Source organism: Branchiostoma lanceolatum, chromosome 3 (genome assembly GCF_035083965.1).
Source record: "Branchiostoma lanceolatum isolate klBraLanc5 chromosome 3, klBraLanc5.hap2, whole genome shotgun sequence".
NCBI classification, from domain to species: domain Eukaryota; kingdom Metazoa; phylum Chordata; class Leptocardii; order Amphioxiformes; family Branchiostomatidae; genus Branchiostoma; species Branchiostoma lanceolatum.
In genome coordinates this window covers 10,584,800-10,604,734 of record NC_089724.1, presented here as the reverse complement: position 1 = coordinate 10,604,734, position 19,935 = coordinate 10,584,800, and the positions used below count along the sequence as shown (strand labels likewise).

The 19,935-nt window shown below is 39.4% G+C and overlaps 1 protein-coding gene across 43 annotated transcripts in view; it reads right to left on the bottom strand.

The window, feature by feature from the left end:
• Positions 1-19,935, bottom strand: part of LOC136430179 (fibropellin-1-like) — a 62,737-nt gene that overhangs the window by 23,949 nt on the left and 18,853 nt on the right. For 3 of the 43 annotated variants that reach the window (XR_010754857.1, XM_066420520.1, XM_066420521.1), the window contains exons 5-42: positions 19,392-19,505; positions 18,894-19,007; positions 17,885-17,998; positions 17,385-17,498; positions 16,868-16,981; positions 15,285-15,398; positions 13,332-13,445; positions 12,969-13,082; positions 12,604-12,717; positions 12,240-12,353; positions 11,868-11,981; positions 11,503-11,616; positions 11,140-11,253; positions 10,776-10,889; positions 10,404-10,517; positions 10,042-10,155; positions 9,675-9,788; positions 9,311-9,424; positions 8,944-9,057; positions 8,577-8,690; positions 8,205-8,318; positions 7,873-7,986; positions 7,538-7,651; positions 7,172-7,285; positions 6,806-6,919; positions 6,433-6,546; positions 6,103-6,216; positions 5,771-5,884; positions 5,405-5,518; positions 5,055-5,168; positions 4,680-4,793; positions 4,317-4,430; positions 3,983-4,096; positions 3,615-3,728; positions 2,582-2,782; positions 2,113-2,133; positions 1,533-1,730; positions 659-679 (exon numbers count right to left, since the gene is read on the bottom strand). Coding sequence is in view for 42 of the 43 variants with exons in the window: in XM_066420520.1 (XP_066276617.1) it covers positions 659-679; positions 1,533-1,730; positions 2,113-2,133; positions 2,582-2,782; positions 3,615-3,728; positions 3,983-4,096; positions 4,317-4,430; positions 4,680-4,793; positions 5,055-5,168; positions 5,405-5,518; positions 5,771-5,884; positions 6,103-6,216; positions 6,433-6,546; positions 6,806-6,919; positions 7,172-7,285; positions 7,538-7,651; positions 7,873-7,986; positions 8,205-8,318; positions 8,577-8,690; positions 8,944-9,057; positions 9,311-9,424; positions 9,675-9,788; positions 10,042-10,155; positions 10,404-10,517; positions 10,776-10,889; positions 11,140-11,253; positions 11,503-11,616; positions 11,868-11,981; positions 12,240-12,353; positions 12,604-12,717; positions 12,969-13,082; positions 13,332-13,445; positions 15,285-15,398; positions 16,868-16,981; positions 17,385-17,498; positions 17,885-17,998; positions 18,894-19,007; positions 19,392-19,505 (4,317 nt within the window). In the remaining variant the exon portion in view is untranslated. The remainder of the gene's footprint in view (positions 1-658; positions 680-1,532; positions 1,731-2,112; positions 2,134-2,581; positions 2,783-3,614; positions 3,729-3,982; positions 4,097-4,316; positions 4,431-4,679; positions 4,794-5,054; positions 5,169-5,404; positions 5,519-5,770; positions 5,885-6,102; positions 6,217-6,432; positions 6,547-6,805; positions 6,920-7,171; positions 7,286-7,537; positions 7,652-7,872; positions 7,987-8,204; positions 8,319-8,576; positions 8,691-8,943; positions 9,058-9,310; positions 9,425-9,674; positions 9,789-10,041; positions 10,156-10,403; positions 10,518-10,775; positions 10,890-11,139; positions 11,254-11,502; positions 11,617-11,867; positions 11,982-12,239; positions 12,354-12,603; positions 12,718-12,968; positions 13,083-13,331; positions 13,446-15,284; positions 15,399-16,867; positions 16,982-17,384; positions 17,499-17,884; positions 17,999-18,893; positions 19,008-19,391; positions 19,506-19,935) is intronic. The other 40 variants (XM_066420539.1, XM_066420538.1, XM_066420537.1 and 37 more) reach the window with 40 other exon arrangements.

The following is a 19,935-nucleotide window of genomic DNA, read 5'->3' as shown; positions in this document are numbered from 1 at the left end:
GAATAAATAAATAAATAAATAAATAAATAAATAAATAAATAAATAAATAAATAAATAAATAAATTCTGTATCGGCTTGTTAAAGAATGAATGAGGGTCACCAGAAGGGCATGTCAATAGAATGAATGGTTGAAAAAAGAAGGGCATGTCAACAGAATAAATGGTTGACAACAGAAGGGCATGTCAACAGAGCAGACTAACATTTTCAATCATCATTTGAACCGGCTCGCAACAATGAATAATTGCACTTTATCTTGCACTTTATCTTGCTGCATTATGGATATTGAAAGCAGAATATAGCGAGACGGTGAAATAGATAGTTACTATTTTGTGTTTCATTTATTTATCATATCATTTTTTCAAGCATGTACATAACACCAATCTGTAAGTCCGGGTTTAGTTTCTTAAGTAGTGTGGCCGCTACTGTAACAATGTCATACTCAAGACAGCATGTTTTCATCTTCGTGTAAAAGGAATTTTATCCAGGTTACGTTCTCTTTCTCACAGTTATCAAATCAATTCAAGAGAATTATCATCCCCGCGGCAGCTTTTGATAATGTATTTTGTATAAACATGTATTACAACAGCATAAATCTCAGTAAGAATCTATCAGGAATGGCTTTTGCTTTTAGATGATCTAGGGAAATGGGCAGGCTTACCTGTTGGGTCCGTCGCAGCATCTGTAAGAAGAAGTTAGAGAAAACAAGGTTGAGTGCCAATGTAATGTATTGATCGGAGTGCAACTATATGATGTGCATTTCTGTATTCTTTTCTCGTCATTTTCCTGTGCGTAAAATCAAGATATGATCAGCCTATAATATTTGGGGTGTCCCTGTGGTGTGTTGGTCTGCGCCTTCTTCCTCTCACTACATCCTGTTCAAATTACCTGGACCAGAAGGACACCTCTGGACAAGAGGCGCGTTGAGTCATACCAAAGACTTTATAAAAATGGTACATACTTCTGAAACAGTATGGAAGTTAAACACACTTCACTTCCAGTGGACTAGACCCCTGCTACAGTGATTGCACCACAGTGTGGCCCAGGGCTATGAAACGGAGATGGGCACCGCCCTATACATCAACTTTTATAACAACATTTTCATCATGCTTTAACTTAGGCCTTAAAAAAACCTTCATACATATCAAAAATGCAGAAAATGTTGACGTATACGTAATTCGTCCGATCAACACTAGCAGGAAAATTTCCGAAACATTGAAATCATATCTAACGTGCGCTCCATCAGGACTTCTTTTAAAGAAGAGAATCCGAAAGATAGTTAAAGTTCCCGGCTTAAAATGTACAAAGGATGATTGCCCACATATAAAACAGGTCAAATGCTTGGGAAAAGACGGACTTAGCTACAACGTATGTCATAGCACTGTTTACGCTCTTAAAGGAATGTTATATCATGAAATAGAGTTCAAATTAATTCAAAGAAGATGTTACTGTCGACAAATCAAAATTAAGGAAAAGAGAGACCGCAAACCCCTCTTCATCAATGACGTGTCATCTGATCTGTTTTCGACACTTACCAGCGCACACTAGATCATCTCCATCCCATGTCCCGTTGTGGCACGTCCTGGACTCGTCCCCAGACTTTTGGAAAAAACCTTTCGTCTCATTGCACGAGTAGATGCAGACTGTGCCGATTTTGTACAGCGGACCTGGATTATCACAGAACACGCTCCCCCTTTCGTTTTCTGGTGGGTCAGTCCTGGCAAGGCAGGCCACTGTACAGTTGGATGAAATGAATCAGTTGCTGAATAAAACAACGTGTTCTAATTTTGTATTCGCGTGACGAATGTATGACAAGTAAACAGTGAAGTTCAAATCCAAATGATCTTTCTGACAGACCAGGCCTTTTCACTGACATGTGCTAACGTAATTTATTGCTCAGTTGGCGTTAAGGAATGTTCGTTGATTCACGTCGATAGGGTTTCTTCTTTGTGTAAAGGAATGTTTATTTAGGTTCAACTGTCTTCTCATTGCCTTCAACTTAACTTTAGGTAATGTATAAAGTTGTAATAAGACAGATAAGAAAACAATCCTTGGAAAAATCATTGTATGAGAAATTACTTTTACCTTTAAGTATTCTAAGAAAATGAAACTCACCTGTTAGGTCTTCATAATGATCTGTAAGAAGAAGGTGTAAAAAACAGGCGTGAGTGCAAATCTAATTCATGGGTAGGTAGGATAGAAACTGTGTGTTGTACATTTCTGTAATACCGACGAAACATGTACCATAATCATTTAATACACAATGGCACGTAACATTTCCTAAATATTTCGATATCTACAAGATAATCTTTTGAAGAAATAGAAATGACGAAAGGTAGTTCAAGTTAAGAGGGCAAAGAATGATTCAAAGTTCACATTAAGAGGGCAAAGAATGATTTCCCAAGTATAAAACAAGTCGAATCAATAGATAGATAGGTAGATATAGATAGATGATATAGATAGATATGTTTGTCACATTCAAATAACACGTTACTATCTACAACCTCAATGAAAACAGAAAGACCATGCAAGCTCTTCTCCTACAATTAAGTGTCATCTGTATAGTTACCGTTTTAACACTTACCAACGCACACTAGATCATCTCCACTCCAAATCCCTCCTTCTTGGCACGTCCTGGACTCGTCCCCAGACTGGCGAAAAAAGCCGTCCGCATTTTTGCACCAGTGGATGCAAAGTGTGCCGAGAAGGTACGGCGGGCCTGAACCAGAACAGAAGATGACCATCCTTCTGCCTTCTGGTGGGTCATAACTGCCAGAGCAGCCCGCTGTACAGTTGGATAAAATCGATCTGTTCAGGTGTTGAATAAAACAGCGTGTTCTAATTCTGTATTCGCGTTATGAATAAATGGTTGTCAACAGAGCAAATCAAAATTCTCAATGATCTTTTGAACAGACTAGCAACAATAAATAAATGCACCTTATTTGATATCACATTATGAGTACCACGAGACGAATAAATATTTGCAAGAATGTTAAATACATAGGCGTTACTATTGTGTTCTACAAGTTTTTGTTTGTTAGCCAACACTTGGGTGGCTGTTTTTCCTTAGACATGTGGTGTAACCGAGACTGTAACGATGACAATTTCTAATACAACGGTTTCTGCGGAAAGTTGCCAAATGTTTTAAGATTTCTTTCCTGGGGGAAACATTCAGACATTACTAGCTATAGTATAAACAAATCGACTCAAATTACATGTAGCTATGAAATTGATAAAACAAGCAAGCAAGCAAGCCCTGTCAAAAACGCTTGCGATGATATTCAACATTTTTAAAGTCAAATCTTCCAAGAACCTCTTGTGATTTTTAAAGCAGCTTTCGTTGACTACAACGTCTGCTGGTACAACAAACTACATGAAAAAGAAAACTGGCTAAGTACTTGCTCTGTTTTCTTAATAACGTCGTCGAACAGGTATCATATACTAATATAAAGTCATAATAGTCGCAAACAACAGTTATCTGCTCCTATTGTTAGAAATTGCAATACTTACCAATTGCATTATCTATTGTGCACTTAAATAACAACGTGGTTAAAAACCCTTTCAGCATTAAGAAAACTCGACCTAAAACCGCATTGTGCGATAATGGGAAAACTTGCCCGTTTCGCAGTGATCTCCAAAAAAGCCGGGAGCACAATCACAGGTGTAGCTGTCGACGCCGTCAAGGCAAGTGCCGCCATTTTGACAGGTCACAGATGCACAGTCGTCGATGTCTGTATTGACATAGTGGGATGGCAGTTAATGTGTCTCCAGGAAAATCGTGTAAAGTGCTATGCATCTCCCAATGCGATCAAGTTGTATTGTGGTCGATAAGAAAGATGTTGTGATCCGCTGATACTAGAATATTCCAGTTAATAATTGAATGACAGTAGAACGTCGCTAGGATATAGACTTGTATTGTGTAGAGAAAGCTATGTGAAATCTAAGGAATAAAAAATGATTTCAACGTTATAATAGGAGTACCTACCATTTTCACAATGGTCTCCATCATAGCCAGCAACACAATCACACGTGTAGCTGTCGACGCCGTCAAGGCAAGTGCCGCCATTTTGACAGGTTACAGAAGCACAGTCGTCAATGTCTGTATTGACATATTAGGATAACATTAAATGCCATTCACCTCCCAATACAATCTAAGTTAAGTTTCGTTGATATAAAAGCTGTTTAAATACCAATGATGCAAGAAACTTCCAGTCGATGATTACCCGATATGAGACCGTCGCTAGGACATAGTCATGCATTTTCTAGAGAAGGCTATCAGAAACGTAAAAACAAATAACCATTATCATAGGAGTACTTACCGTTTGCACAATGGTCTCCATCATAGCCAGCAACACAATCACAGGTGTAGCTGTCGACGCCGTCAATGCAAGTGCCGCCATTTTCACAGGTCACAGATGCACAGTCGTCGATATCTGTATTGAAATATTGGGATGGCAGTTAATGTGCCTCCAGAAAAATCGTGTACAAATGCTATGCACCTCCCAAAATTATAGAAATTGTATTTTGTTGTTAAGAAGGTTGTTGGGATCCACTGATACGAGAGCTTTGCATTTAATAGCTATATGACAGTAAAACGTCGCTAGGGTATAGTTGTGTATTTTGTAGAGAGGGGTCTTAGAACCCGAAAAAAATGATTTCACCGTTATAATAGGAGCACTTACCATTTTCACAATGGTCTCCATCATAGCCAGCAACACAATCACAGGCGTAGCTGTCGACGCCGTCAAGGCAAGTGCCGCCATTTTGACAGGTCACAGATGCACAGTCGTCGATGTCTGTATATATTGACATATCGGGATGGCAGTTAATGTGCCTCCAGATAAATCCTGTACAAATGCTATGCACCTCCAAAAACTATAGAAATTGTATTTTCGTCGTTAAGAAGGTTGTTGTGATCAACTGATACGAGAGCTTTGCAGTTAATAACTGAATGACAGTAAAACTTCGCTAGGACAAAGTCTTGTAGTTTGTAGAGAGGGCTCTTAGAAATTAATAAAAAATGATTTCACCGTAACGGTTATAATAGTAGTATTTACCATTTTCACAATGGTCTCCATCATAGCCATTAACACAATCACAGGTGTAGCTGTCGACGCCGTCAATGCAAGTGCCGCCATTTTGACAGGTCACAGATGCACAGTCGTCGATGTCTGTATTGATATATTGGGATGGCAGTTAATATGCGTCTGCAGGAAAATCGTGTAAAGTGTTTGTGTGTGTGTAGGCATCTCCCAAAGATGTTGCGATCTGCTGATACAAAAATATTCAATTTAATTATTGAATGACAGTAGAACGTCGCTGGGACATAGAATTGTATTGTGTAGAGAAGGCTATGTCAAATGTAAGGAATGAAAAATGATTTCACCGTTATGATAGTAGTACTTACCATTTTCGCAATGGTCTCCATCATAGCCAGCAACACAATCACAGGTGTAGCTGTCGACGCCGTCAAGGCAAGTGCCGCCATTTTCACAGGTCACAGATGCACAGTCGTCGATGTCTGTATTGAAATATTGGGATGGCAGTTGATGTGCCTCCAGAAAAATCCTGTACAAATACTATGCACCTTCCTTAAGTATAGAAATTGTATTTTCGTCGTTAAGAAGGTTGTTGTGATTCACTGATACGAGAACTTTGCAGTTAATAACTCAATGACGGTAAAACGTCGCTAGGACATAGTCGTGTAGTTTATAGAGATGGCTCTTAGAAATTAAGTAAAAAATGATATCAACGTAATATTAGTAGTACATGCCATTTTCACAATGGTCTCCATCATAGCCAGCAACACAATCACAGGTGTAGCTGTCGACGCCGTCAATGCAAGTGCCACCATTTTCACAGGTCACAGATACACAGTCGTCGATGTCTGTATTGACATATTAGGATGGCAGTTAATGTGCCTCCAGAAAAATTGTGTTCAAATGCTATGCACCTCCAAAATTATAAAAATTGTATTTTGTTGTTAAGAAGGTTGTTGTGACTCAATGACGGTAAAACGTCGCTAGGACATAATCGTGTATTTTGGAGACAGGACTCTTCGAAGTCGAAAAAAAATGATTTCACCGTTATATTAGGAGTACTTACCATTTTCGCAATGGTCTCCATCATAGCCAGCAACACAATCACAGGCGTAGCTGTCGACGCCGTCAATGCAAGTGCCACCATTTTCACAGGTCACAGATGCACAGTCGTCGATATCTGTATTGACATATTGGGATGGCAGTTAATGTGCCTCCAGAAAAATTGTGTTCAAATGCTATGCACCTCCAAAATTATGAAAATTGTATTTTGTTGTTAAGATGGTTGTTGTGACTCAATGACGGTAAAACGTCGCTAGGACATAATCGTGTATTTTGGAGACAGGACTCTTCGAAGTCGAAAAAAATGATTTCACCGTTATATTATGAGTACTACCATTTTCGCAATGGTCTCCATCATAGCCAGCAACACAATAACAGGCGTAGCTGTCGACGCCATCAAGGCAAGTGCCGCCATTTTGACAGGTCACAGATGCACAGTCGTCGATATCTGTATTGACATATTAGGATGGCAGTTAATGTGTCTCCAGAAAAATCGTGTACAAATGCTATGCATCTCCCAAAATTATAGAAATTGTATTTTCGTCGTAAAGATGGTTGTTGGGATCCACTGATACGAGAGCTTTGAAGTTAATAGCTGAATGACAGTAAAACGTCGGTAGGACATAGTCGGTATTTTGTAGAGAGGGATCTTAGAAATCGAAAAAAAAAATGATTTCACCGGAACGGTTATAATAGTTAGTACTTACCATTTTCACAATGATCTCCATCATAGCCAGAAACACAATCACAGGTGTAGCTGTCGACGCCGTCAAGGCAAGTGCCGCCATTTTCACAGGTCACAGATGCACAGTCGTCGATATCTGTATTGACATATTGGGATGGCAGTTAATGTGCCTCCAGATAAATCTTGTACAAATGCTATGCACCTCCCAAAATTTAAGAAATTGTATTTTCTTCGTTAAGATGGTTGTTGTGATCCACTGATACGAGAGCTTTGCAGTTAATATCTGAATGACAGTAGAATGTCGCTTGACACAGTCGTGAAGTTTGTAGAGAGGGCTCTTGAAAATCAAATAAAAAAATGATTTCACCGTTATGATAGTAGTACTTACCATTTTCGCAAAGGTCTCCATCATAGCCAGAAACACAATCACAGGTGTAGCTGTCGACGCCGTCAAGGCAAGTGCCGCCATTTTCACAGGTCACAGATGCACAGTCGTCGATGTCTGTATTGACATATTGGGATGGCAGTTGATGTGCCTCCAGAAAAATCCTGTATAAATGCTATGCACCTTCCTTAAGTATAGAAATCGTATTTTCGTCGTTAAGAAGGTTGTTGTGATCCACTGATACGAGAGCTTTGCAGTTGATAACTGAATGACGGTAAAACGTCGCTAGGACATAGTCGTGTAGTTTATAGAGATGGCTCTTAGAAATTAAGTAAAAAATGATATCAACGTAATATTAGTAGTACTTGCCATTTTCACAATGGTCTCCATCATAGCCAGAAACACAATCACAGGTGTAGCTGTCGACGCCGTCAATACAAGTGCCACCATTTTCACAGGTCACAGATGCACAGTCGTCGATGTCTGTGTTGACATATTAGGATGGCAGTTAATGTGCCTCCAGAAAAATTGTGTTCAAATGCTATGCACCTCCCAAAATTATAAAAATTGTATTTTGTTGTTAAGAAGGTTGTTGTGACTCAATGACGGTAAAACGTCGCTAGGACATAATCGAGTATTTTGGAGACAGGACTCTTCGAAGTCGAAAAAAAAAATAATTTCACCGTTATATTAGGAGTACTTACCATTTTCGCAATAGTCTCCATCATAGCCAGCAACACAATCACAGGCGTAGCTGTCGACGCCGTCAATGCAAGTGCCACCATTTTCACAGGTCACAGATACACAGTCGTCGATGTCTGTATTGACGTATTGGGATGGCAGTTAATGTGCCTCCAGAAAAATCCTGTACAAATGCTATGCACCTCCAAAATTATGAAAATTGTATTTTGTTGTTAAGAAGGTTGTTGTGACTCAATAGCGGTAAAACGTCGCTAGGACATAATCGTGTATTTTGAAGAGAGGACTCTTCGAAGTCGAAAAAAAATGATTTCACCGTTATATTAGGAGTACTTACCATTTTCGCAATGGTCTCCATCATAGCCAGCAACACAATCACAGGCGTAGCTGTCGACGCCATCAAGGCAAGTGCCGCCATTTTGACAGGTCACAGATGCACAGTCGTCGATATCTGTATTGACATATCAGGATGGCAGTTAATGTGCCTCCAGAAAAATCCTGTACAAATGCTATGCACCTCCCAAAATTAAAGAAATTGTATTTTCTTCGTTAAGATGGTTGTTGTGATCCACTGATACGAGAGCTTTGCAGTTAATAGCTGAATGACAGTAAAACGTCGGTAGGACATAGTCGTGTATTTTGTAGACAGGGCTCTTAGAAATCGAAAAAAAATGATTTCACCGTAACGGTTATAATAGTTAGTACTTACCATTTTCACAATGATCTCCATCATAGCCAGCAACACAATCACAGGTGAAGCTGTCGACGCCATCAAGGCAAGTGCCGCCATTTTCACAGGTCACAGATGCACAGTCGTCGATGTCTGTATTGACATATTGGGATGGCAGTTAATGTGCCTCCAGATTAATCCTGTACAAATGCTATGCACCTCCCAAAATTAAAGAAATTGTATTTTCTTCGTTAAGATGGCTGTTGTGATCCACTGATACGAGAGCTTTGCAGTTAATATCTGAATGACAGTAAAACGTCTCTTTGACACAGTCGTGAAGTTTGTAGAGAGGGCTCTTGAAAATCAAATAAAAAAATGATTTCACCGTTATGATAGTAGTACTTACCATTTTCGCAAAGGTCTCCATCATAGCCAGAAACACAATCACAGGTGAAGCTGTCGACGCCATCAAGGCAAGTGCCGCCATTTTCACAGGTCACAGATGCACAGTCGTCGATGTCTGTATTGACATATTGGGATGGCAGTTAATGTGCCTCCAGATAAATCCTGTACAAATGCTATGCACCTCCCAAAATTAAAGATATTGCATTTTCTTCGTTAAGATGGTTGTTGTGATCCACTGATACGAGAGCTTTGCAGTTAATATCTAAATGACAGTAAAACGTCTCTTTGACACAGTCGTGAAGTTTGTAGAGAGGGCTCTTGAAAATCAAATAAAAAAATGATTTCACCGTTATGATAGTAGTATTTACCATTTTCGCAATGGTCTCCATCATAGCCAGCAACACAATCACAGGTGTAGCTGTCGACGCCGTCAAGGCAAGTGCCGCCATTTTGACAGGTCACAGATACACAGTCGTCAATGTCTGTATTGACATATTGGGATGGCAGTTAAAGTGCCTCCAGAAAAATCCTGTACAAATGCTATGCACCTCCCAAAATAATAAGAATTGTATTTTGTTGTTAAGAGGGCTGTTGTGATCCACTGATACGAGAGCTTTGCAGTTAATAACTGAATGACGGTAAAACGTCGCTAGGACATAGTCGTGTAATTTGGAGACAGGACTCTTCGAAATCGAGAAAAAATGATTTCACCGTTGTATTAGGAGTACTTACCATTTTCGCAAAGGTCTCCATCATAGCCAGCAACACAATCACAGGTGTAGCTGTCGACGCCGTCTATGCAAGTGCCGCCATTTTGACAAGTCACAGATGCACAGTCGTCGATGTCTGTATTGACATATTGGGATGGCAGTTAATGTGCCTCCAGATAAATCCTGTACAAATGCTATGCACCTCCCAAAATTAAAGAAATTGTATTTTCTTCGTTAAGATGGCTGTTGTGATTCACTGATACGAGAGCTTTGCAGTTAATATCTGAAAGACAGTAAAACGTCGCTTTGACACAGTCGTGAAGTTTGTAGACAGAGTTCTTGAAAATCAAATAAAAATATGATTTCATCGTTATGATAGTAGTACTTACCATTTTCGCAATGGTCTCCATCATAGCCAGCAACACAATCACAGGTGTAGCTGTCGACGCCGTCAAGGCAAGTGCCGCCATTTTCACAGGTCACAGATGCACAGTCGTCGATGTCTGTATTAACATATTGGAATGGCAGTTAATGTGCCTCCAGATAAATCCTGTACAAATGCTATGCACCTCCAAAATTAAAAAAAATGAATTTTGTCGTTAAGATGGTTGTTGTGACTCATTGCTACGAGAGCTTTGCAGTTGATAACTGCATGACGGTAAAAGTCGCTAGGACATAATCATGTATTTTGGAGACAGGACACTTCGAAGTCGAAAAAAAATGATTTCACCGTTATATTAGGAGTACTTACCATTTTCGCAATGGTCTCCATCAAAGCCAGAAACACAATCACAGGTGTAGCTGTCGACGCCGTCAAGGCAAGTGCCGCCATTTTCACAGGTCACAGATACACAGTCGTCGATATCTGTATTGACATATTGGGATGGCAGTTAATGTGCCTCAGAAAAATCTTGTACAAATGCTATCCACCTCCCAAAATTATAGAAATTGTATTTTCGTCGTTAAGAAGATTGTTGGGATCCACTGATACGAGAGCTTTGCAGTTAATAGCTGAATGACAGTAAAACGTCGGTAGGACATAGTCGTGTATTTTGTAGACAGGGCTCTTAGAAATCGAAAAAAGAATGATTTCACCGTAACGGTTATAATAGTTAGTACTTACCATTTTCGCAATGGTCTCCATCATAGCCAGCAACACAATCACAGGCGTAGCTGTCGACGCCGTCAAGGCAAGTGCCGCCATTTTCACAGGTCACAGATGCACAGTCGTCGATGTCTGTATTGACATATTGGGATGGCAGTTAATGTGCCTCCAGAAAAATCCTGTACAAATGCTATGCACCTCCCCAAATTATAGAAATTGTATTTTCGTCGTTAAGATGGTTGTTGGGATCCACTGATACGAGAGCATTGCAGTTAATAGCTGAATGACAGTAAAACGTGGCTAGGGCATAGTCTTGTAGTTTGTAGCGAAGACTTTTAGAAACCGTAAAAAATGACTTCACCGTTATTATAGTAGTATTTACCATTTTCACAATGGTCTCCATCATAGCCAGCAACACAATCACAGGCGTAGCTGTCGACGCCATCAAGGCAAGTGCCCCCATTTTGACAGGTCACAGATGCACAGTCGTCGATATCTGTATTGACATATTGGGATGACAGTTAATGTGCCTCCAGAAAGATCCTGTACAAATGCTATGCACTCCAAAATCATAGAAATTGTACTTTCGTCGTTAAGAAGGTTGTTGTGATCCATTGATAGGAGAGCTTTGCAGTAAATAACTACATGACGGTAAAACGTCGCTAGGACATAGTCGTGTATTTTGTAGAGAGGGCTCTTAGAAACAGAAAAAAAATTATATCACCCTTATAATAGTAGTATTTACCATTTTCGCAATGGTCTCCATCATAGCCGGCAACACAATCACAGGTGTAGCTGTCGACGCCGTCAATGCAAGTGCCGCCATTTTGACAGGTCACAGATACACAGTCGTCGATATCTGTATTGACATATTGGGATGGCAGTTACTATGCCTCCAGAAAAATCGTGTACAAATGCTATGCATCACTCAAAATTATAGAAATTGTATTTTCGTCATTAAGATGGTTGTTGTGATCCACTGATACGAGAGCTTTGCAGGTATATCTGAATGACAGTAAAACGTCGCTTGGACACAGTCGTGTAGTTTGTAGAGAGGGCTCTTGAAAATCAAATAAAAAATGACTTCACCGATATGATAGTAGTACTTACCATTTTCGCAATGGTCTCCATCATAGCCAGCAATACAATTACATGTGTAGCTGTCGACGCCGTCAAGGCAAGTGCCGCCATTTGCACAGGTCACAGATGCACAGTTGTCGATGTCTGTATTGACATATTGGGATGGCAGTTAAAGTGCCTCCAGAAAAATCGTGTACAAATGCTATGCATCTCTCAAAATTATAGAAATTGTAATTTCGTCATTAAGATGGTTGTTGTGATCCACTGATACGAGAGCTTTGCAGTTAATAACTGAATGACATTAAAACGTCGCTAGGACATAGTCGTGTATTTTGTAGAGAGGACTCTTAGAAATCGAAAAAAAATGATTTCACCGTAACGGTTATAATAGTTAGTACTTACCATTTTCACAATGGTCTCCATCATAGCCAGCAACACAATCACAGGTGTAGCTGTCGACGCCGTCAAGGCAAGTGCCGCCATTTTCACAGGTCACAGATACACAGTCGTCGATGTCTGTATTGAAATATTGGGATGGCATTTGATGTGCCTCCAGAAAAATCCTGTACAAATGCTATGCACCTTCCTTAAGTATAGGAATTGTATTTTCGTCGTTGAGAAGGTTGTTGGGATCCACTGATACGAGAGCTTTGCAGTTAATAGCTGAATGACAGTAAAATATTGGTAGGAGTAAGTCGTGTATTTTTTAGAGAGGGGTCATAGAAATCGAAAAAAATGATATCACCGTTATATTAGGAGTACTTACCATTTTCGCAATGGTCTCCATCATAGCCAGCAACACAATCACAGGCGTAGCTGTCGACGCCGTCTATGCAAGTGCCACCATCTTGACAGGTCACAGATGCACAGTCGTCGATGTCTGTATTGACATATTGGGATGGCAGTTAATGTGCCTTCAGAAAAATCCTGTACAAATGGTATGCACCTCCCAAAATTATAGAAATTGTATTTTCGTCGTTAAGATGGTTGTTGGGATCCACTGATACGAGAGCTTTGCAGTTAATAGCTGAATGACAGTAAAACGTCGCTAGGACATAGTCTTGTAGTTTGTAGCGAGGACTTTTAGAAACCGTAAAAAAATGATTTCACCGTTATTATAGTAGTATTTACCATTTTCACAATAATCTCCATCATAGCCAGCAACACAATCACAGGCGTAGCTGTCGACGCCATCAAGGCAAGTGCCGCCATTTTGACAGGTCACAGATGCACAGTCGTCGATATCTGTATTGACATATTGGGATGGCAGTTAATGTGCCTCCAGAAAGATCCTGTACAAACGCTTTGCACTCCAAAATTATAGAAATTGTACTTTCGTCGTTAAGAAGGTTGTTGTGATCCATTGATACGAGAGCTTTGCAGTAAATAACTACATGACGGTAAAACGTCGCCAGGACATAGTCGTGTATTTTGTAGAGAGGGCTCTTAGAAACAGAAAAAAAATGATATCACCCTTATAATAGTAGTATTTACCATTTTCGCAATGGTCTCCATCATAGCCAGTAACACAATCACAGGTGTAGTTGTCGACGCCATCAAGGCAAGTGCCGCCATTTTGACAGGTCACAGATACACAGTCGTCGATATCTGTATTGACATATTGGGATGGCAGTTAATGTGTCTCCAGAAAAATTATAGAAATTGTATTTTCGTCGTTCAGAAGGTTTTTGTGATCCACTGATATTTAGAGCTTAGCAGTTAATAACTGATTGAGGGTGGAGCGTCGGTAATAAAGGGCTTATTCTGTACGACAAGTTCTGAAGCTAGGTTTCCAGTTAAAGGGATAGGGAGAGATTACAGCTAAAAGGAAAGGAACTACTGAAGCACAAGGGGCTATCCACCTTTGAAATCTATCTAGGTATTCTTTTGTAGTTTTGAGACAGCGGTCGTTAGGTTAACACTTATACACCTGAACGGGGTCATTTCTGACCGCAGGCGTGGATTTTGACGTGCTACTTGAACATCTTTTATCTATAAAAAATTCCTTCCGTGACTTTGTCAGTAGACATCTTTTCTAACCTCTCCTAATTTTCTAGGGAGATCGGCACAATACTGTTGACATTATATTGGTAAGTCTGGGTTGAGTCCTCTGGGTTATTTTTGACACCAGCAAAAATAATGTGCTGTTTTTTAGACCTGCCCTCTGTAACGTTAACTCCTCAACTACTTATCATATGACCACCAAATTTTCAGAGGATGATGCACATGTAAATCGATATTATCAGAATAAATTTTATGTCATAATGACGTAATATGACGTCATTATGACGTCATTTTATGTTATGCTATCCATTTTGGATTTTGACCGATGACGTCATCAAATCAGCATAGAATATTAATTATAAATCATAAAAGTTACATTGGATTACAGAAGATGATAACAATGTAAGAAAATACATTTGGCGTACTAACAAAGCCTCGAAACGACATTGTTTTAACTGAAATTAGCAAATTTGGCAAAATATGCCTGTCAAAAACCTGTTGCCATGGCAACACCAAAAACGATGAACCTACTTTATAATTTGAAAATTTTGTTAGGGACATAAATGAAAAGTCACCAACTTTGGTGGCTCTCGCGTAAGCTGTTCATTAGTTATGCTACATGGAATTTGGCGTGAGCTTTAAAAATCCCCTCCTGGTCTGAATAGGGATAGCTCCGTGGTCCTTCTGATCTTTTTGCATGAATTATGATAATGAACGGGAATTTTTCAAACCTAAACATGCCAAAACATTCCTCTTACATTGATGAAGCAATGTACGGATAACAATCAGCGAAAAAAGTGAAAAGGGAGATTTTACTGAACAAAACATTTTGGGGTCATTTTTGACCCCGTCCAGTCATTTCAGTCGCAAAAATAGGTTCAGGTGTGTGAGGGTTAAAGCATGTTTTTGATAAGAGTACTAAACTCCTTTGAAATGTACCTACAACGGGAAAAGAACACCTTCATTTGCGACCATTAGACTTAAGTTAGTAGCCTGAGTACCTTCCTCCGTAGTGACCGCTGGCTCAAAAGAATTCGCTTGCTAACCACGGAGTCTGACCCTGCGCGTATCCGTAACGGCTGTCTCATTATTACGTAATGAGGAGAATTCGAGCTGCGTTCGGTGGGCGGGGCCTCCTTTGCGTAGTGCCATTTTTCGTTCCAAGGTGTCTCTAATCAGTTCTTAGAACCTACCCGTTACGAAGAACAGTGTGGCATGGGGAGGGGCTTAGACGAATGGGGCCAATCAGCGAGCTCGTTCAAAATCTAAACGAATATCTGAATAACAGCCGTTACGGATACGCGCAGGGTCAGACTCCGTGGTTAGCAAGCGAATTCTTTTGAGCCAGCGGTCACTACGGAGGTTGGTACTCAGGCTATTAAGTTAGCCTTTTTCTATAGAAAATTTCACTGTACGATAAGGCAGCATTCATGGGAAACATGCCTGTTTCACAACGAACTCCTTCATAGCCAGCAGCACAAGTACAGCTGAAGCCGTTGATCTCATCCTCGCAAGTTGCGTAATTTTCACAGGGATCAGAGGCACATTCGTCTATATCTGAAACGACATACAAGAGATTCTTAAAAAAGAAAAACAAACTCATATTATACATGATATTCTAAATACCCTAACCGTTTCATAGTACAGTATCATTCAACACATTTTTACTTGTTAAGGACACATCAACATTAAAAAGGGTTGGAGTTTGGGCAATGTTCTTCACATGATATGGGCCTTGGCGCTTCATGTATCGATTAGATACAAATTGTCACAGTGCTTTACTTTGCATCGCACACTGTTTTGCTATCAGTGCTTCTCTTAGCCTCCGATGCAGACTCAACCCGGCTGTTTTCTTTTTCAAGTTATTGTTTTTATACTATTATATATTTTTTTCTTATTGCTGGCCGGTATGAAAACAGCCGGGTTGAATCTGCATCGGAGGCTATGCTTCTCTCTCCTTTCAATATTTCTTATATCAGCGCCACTGCCTCATATTATACCTGCCGGACTAAAACATATTGAGAATGAAATGATTATGAATATAGGAAGACCCTTGTTCTTAAGATTAGGCTTTGTAGAATCATATAAGTTGTTTATCAATGAGATCATGCTATATTACCTTCGTGGTAAACAAAATAGATTTCATACGAGTGACACATTCAGGTTAGTTTAAGATGAACATCATCAGGCATATATCATGTGTCAAGAAGAAATTGCCTAAATGCTACAATAGCTAGAAAACAGATCTAAGTGTTATATAGCAGTAACATGTGAGTATTGTAGAGGATGCTATGAATGAATATGTAATTTGCTAACCTGGAACTTGATTGCATAATTATTCAGAAAATATAACGATATTACAAAGTCAAAAATGAGAACTTCACGTTGATGTCATGTGTTAGTTTGTTGGAGATGACTATTTTGTGATATATCATGCAAACTAGATTATCAATATGATGATAGGTGAATGTTTGAGTCGTACGTATCGCAACTTTATGCTTTAAGTTGTACGTTACACACTTATCTCTTTAGATTCGACTTCATCACAGCTGGCCTTTTTCAAAATCACATTCATCAGACATTATCAAACATTCGGTGGTGAAAACACAAGTTTGATGAGGTACCTTCACACACTACAAAAAGGTCTGTCAAAATCTTCGCTTCCAATAAAATTTTGAAAGTCAACTAATTCGAAAAGTCTGATGATTTCATTTCAGCAGCTTACGTCACTAGCGAAATCTTCCTGTACCAAAGAGTACTTTACTTGCCAAAGAGAAATGGCCGGAAACTTGTTGCGTTTTCTGAATATTGCCGTTAAAAATCCAACGTCAAAATTAAATGCAAAGGATTATTTAAGTTTAATAGTCCCAAAGGATGGTGATTTTCTCCTGTTGCTGGAACTTGCATTTCTAAAATACTAAGATACTTTTGGTTGAAAACATGCTTTAAACTAACGACTACCGTAAAAAATCTTAAGGTTACTTTAGGTGTACGATAGGACAGCTTTAAAGATCGAGAAAACTTGCCCGTTTCACAGTGGACTCCTTCATAGCCATCAGCACAAGTACATGTGTAGCCGTTGACCTCATCATCGCAAGTTGCGCCGTTTTGACAGGGATTAGAGGCACATTCGTCTGTGTCTGAAACGACATACAAAAAGTTCTGTCTAAATCTTCGCTTCCAATAAGATGTTGAAAGTCAACTACTTCGAAAAGTCTGATGATTTCATTTCAGCATCTTACGTCACTAGCGAAATCTTCCTGTACCAAAGAGTACTTTACTTGCCAAAAAGAAAAGGCCGGAAACTTGTTGCGTTTTCTGAATATTGCCGTTAAAAATCCAACGTCAAAATTAATTGCAAAGGACTATCTAAGTCTAATATTCCCAAAGGATGGTGATTTTCTCCTGTTGCTGGAACTTGCATTTCTAAAATACTTAGATACTTTTGGTTGAAAACAAGCTTTAAACTAACGACTACCGTAAAAAATCTTAAAGTTACTTTAGGTGTACGATACGACAGCTTTAAAGATCGAGAAAACTTGCCCTTTTCACAGTGGACTCCTTCATAGCCATCAGCACAAGTACATGTGTAGCCGTTGACCTCATCATCGCAAGTTGCGCCGTTTTGACAGGGATTAGAGGCACATTCGTCTGTGTCTGAAACGACATACAAAAAGGTCTGTCAAAATCTTCGCTTCCAATAAGATTTTGAAAGTCAACTAATTCGAAAAGTCTGATGATTTCATTTCATCAGCTTACCTCACTAGCGAAATCTTCCTGTACCAAAGAGTACTTTACTTGCCCCCCCAAAAAAGGCCGGAAACTTGTTGCGTTTTCTGAATATTGCCGTTAAAAATCAAATGTCAAAAGTGAAAGAATTATTTAAGTCATATGGTCCCAATGGATGGTGATTTTCTCCTGTTGCAGGTAGTTGCATTTCCAAAGGACTTTGATACTTTTGTTGAAAACATTCTTAAACTAACGACCGCCGCATAAAATTGCAGGTGTACGATAGGACAGCTTTAAAGATCGAGAAAACTTGCCCGTTTCACAGTGAACTCCTTCATAGCCATCAGCACAAGTACAGGTGTAGCCGTTGACCTCATCATCGCAAGTTGCGCCGTTTTGACAGGGATTAGAGGCACATTCGTCTGTGTCTGAAACGACATACAAAAAGGTCTGCCTAAATCTTCGATTCCAATAAGATTTTGAAAGTCAACTAATTCGAAAAGTCTGATGACTTCCTTTCAGCAGCTTACGTCACTAGCGAAATCTTCCTGTACCAAAGATTACTTTACTTGCCAAAGAGAAAAGGCCGGAAACTTGTTGCGTTTTCTGAATATTGCCGTTAAAAATCAAATGTCAAAATTTGAAGAATGATTCGAGTCTAATGGTCACAAAGGATGGTGTCTTTCTCCTGTTGCAGGTACTTGCGTTTCCAAAGGACCTTGGTACTTTTGGTTGTAAACATTTCTTAAACTAACGACCGCCGCAGAAAATTGCAGGTGTACGATATTACAGCTTTAAAGAGAAAACTTGCCCGTTTCACAGTGAACTCCTTCATAGCCATCAGCACAAGTACAGGTGTAGCCGTTGACCTCATCATCGCAAGTTGCGCCGTTTTGACAGGGATTAGAGGCACATTCGTCTTTGTCTGAAACGACATACAAAAAGGTCTGTCAAAACGTTCGCTTCCTACCGGATTTTAAAAGTCAATGACTTTGAAAAGTCTGATGATTTCGTTTAAGCAGTTTACGTCACTAGCGAAATCTTCCTGTACCAAAGAGTACTTTACTTGCGAATGAGAAATGGCCGGAAACTTGTTGCGTTTTCTGAATATTGCCGTTAAAAATCCAACGTCAAAATTAATTGCAAAGGATTATTTAAGTCTAATGGTCCCAAAGGATGGCGATTTTCTCCTGTTGCAAGAACTTGGATTTCTAGAATACTTAGATACTTTTGGTTGAAAACATGCTTTAAACTAACGACTACCGTAAAAAGCTTAAGGTTACTTAAGGTGTACTATATTACAGCTTTAAAGAGAAAACTTGCCCGTTTCACAGTGGACACCTTCATAGCCATCAGCACAAGTACATGTGTAGCCGTTGACCTCATCATCGCAAGTTGCGCCGTTTTGACAGGGATTAGAGGCACATTCGTCTGTGTCTGAAACGACATACAAAAAGTTCTGTCTAAATCTTCGCTTCCAATAAGATTTTGAAAGTCAACTACTTCGAAAAGTCTGATGATTTCATTTCAGCAGCTTACGTCCCTAGCGAAATCTTCCTGTACCAAAGAGTACTTTACTTGCCATAGAGAAAAGGCCGGAAACTTGTTGCGTTTTCTGAATATTGCCGTTAAAAATCAAATGTCAAAAGTAAAAGAATGATTCAAGTCATATGGTCACAAAGGATGGTGTCTTTCTCTTGTTGCAGGAACTTGCATTTCCAAAGGACTTTGATACTTTTCTTGAAAACATTCTTAAACTAACGACCGCCGCAAAAAATGCAGGTGCACGATAGGAAAGCTTTAAAGATCGAGAAAACTTGCCCGTTTCACAGTGGACTCCTTCATAGCCATCAGCACAAGTACAGGTGTAGCCGTTGACCTCATCATCGCAAGTTGCGCCGTTTTGACAGGGATTAGAGGCACATTCGTCTGTGTCTGAAACGACATACAAAAATTTCTGTCTAAATCTTCGCTCACCACGAGATTTTAAAAGTTAACGACTTCGAAAAGTCTGATGATTTCATTTCAGCAGGTTTCGTCACTAGCGAAATCTTCCTGTAACAAAGAGAACTTTACTTGCCAAAGGGAAATGGCCGGAAACTTGTTGCGTTTTCTGAATATTGCCATTAAAAATTCAACGTCAAAATTAATTGCAAAGGACTATTTAAGTCTATTGGAGATGAATATATTGATATATATCATGCAAACGTTAACTAGGTTATCAATATAATGATAGGTGAATGTTTGAGTCGTACGTATCACAACTTCATGCTTTAAGTAGTACGTTACACACTTATATATTTAGATTCGACTTCGTCACAGTTGGCCTTTTTCAAAATCACATTCATCAGACATTATCAAACAT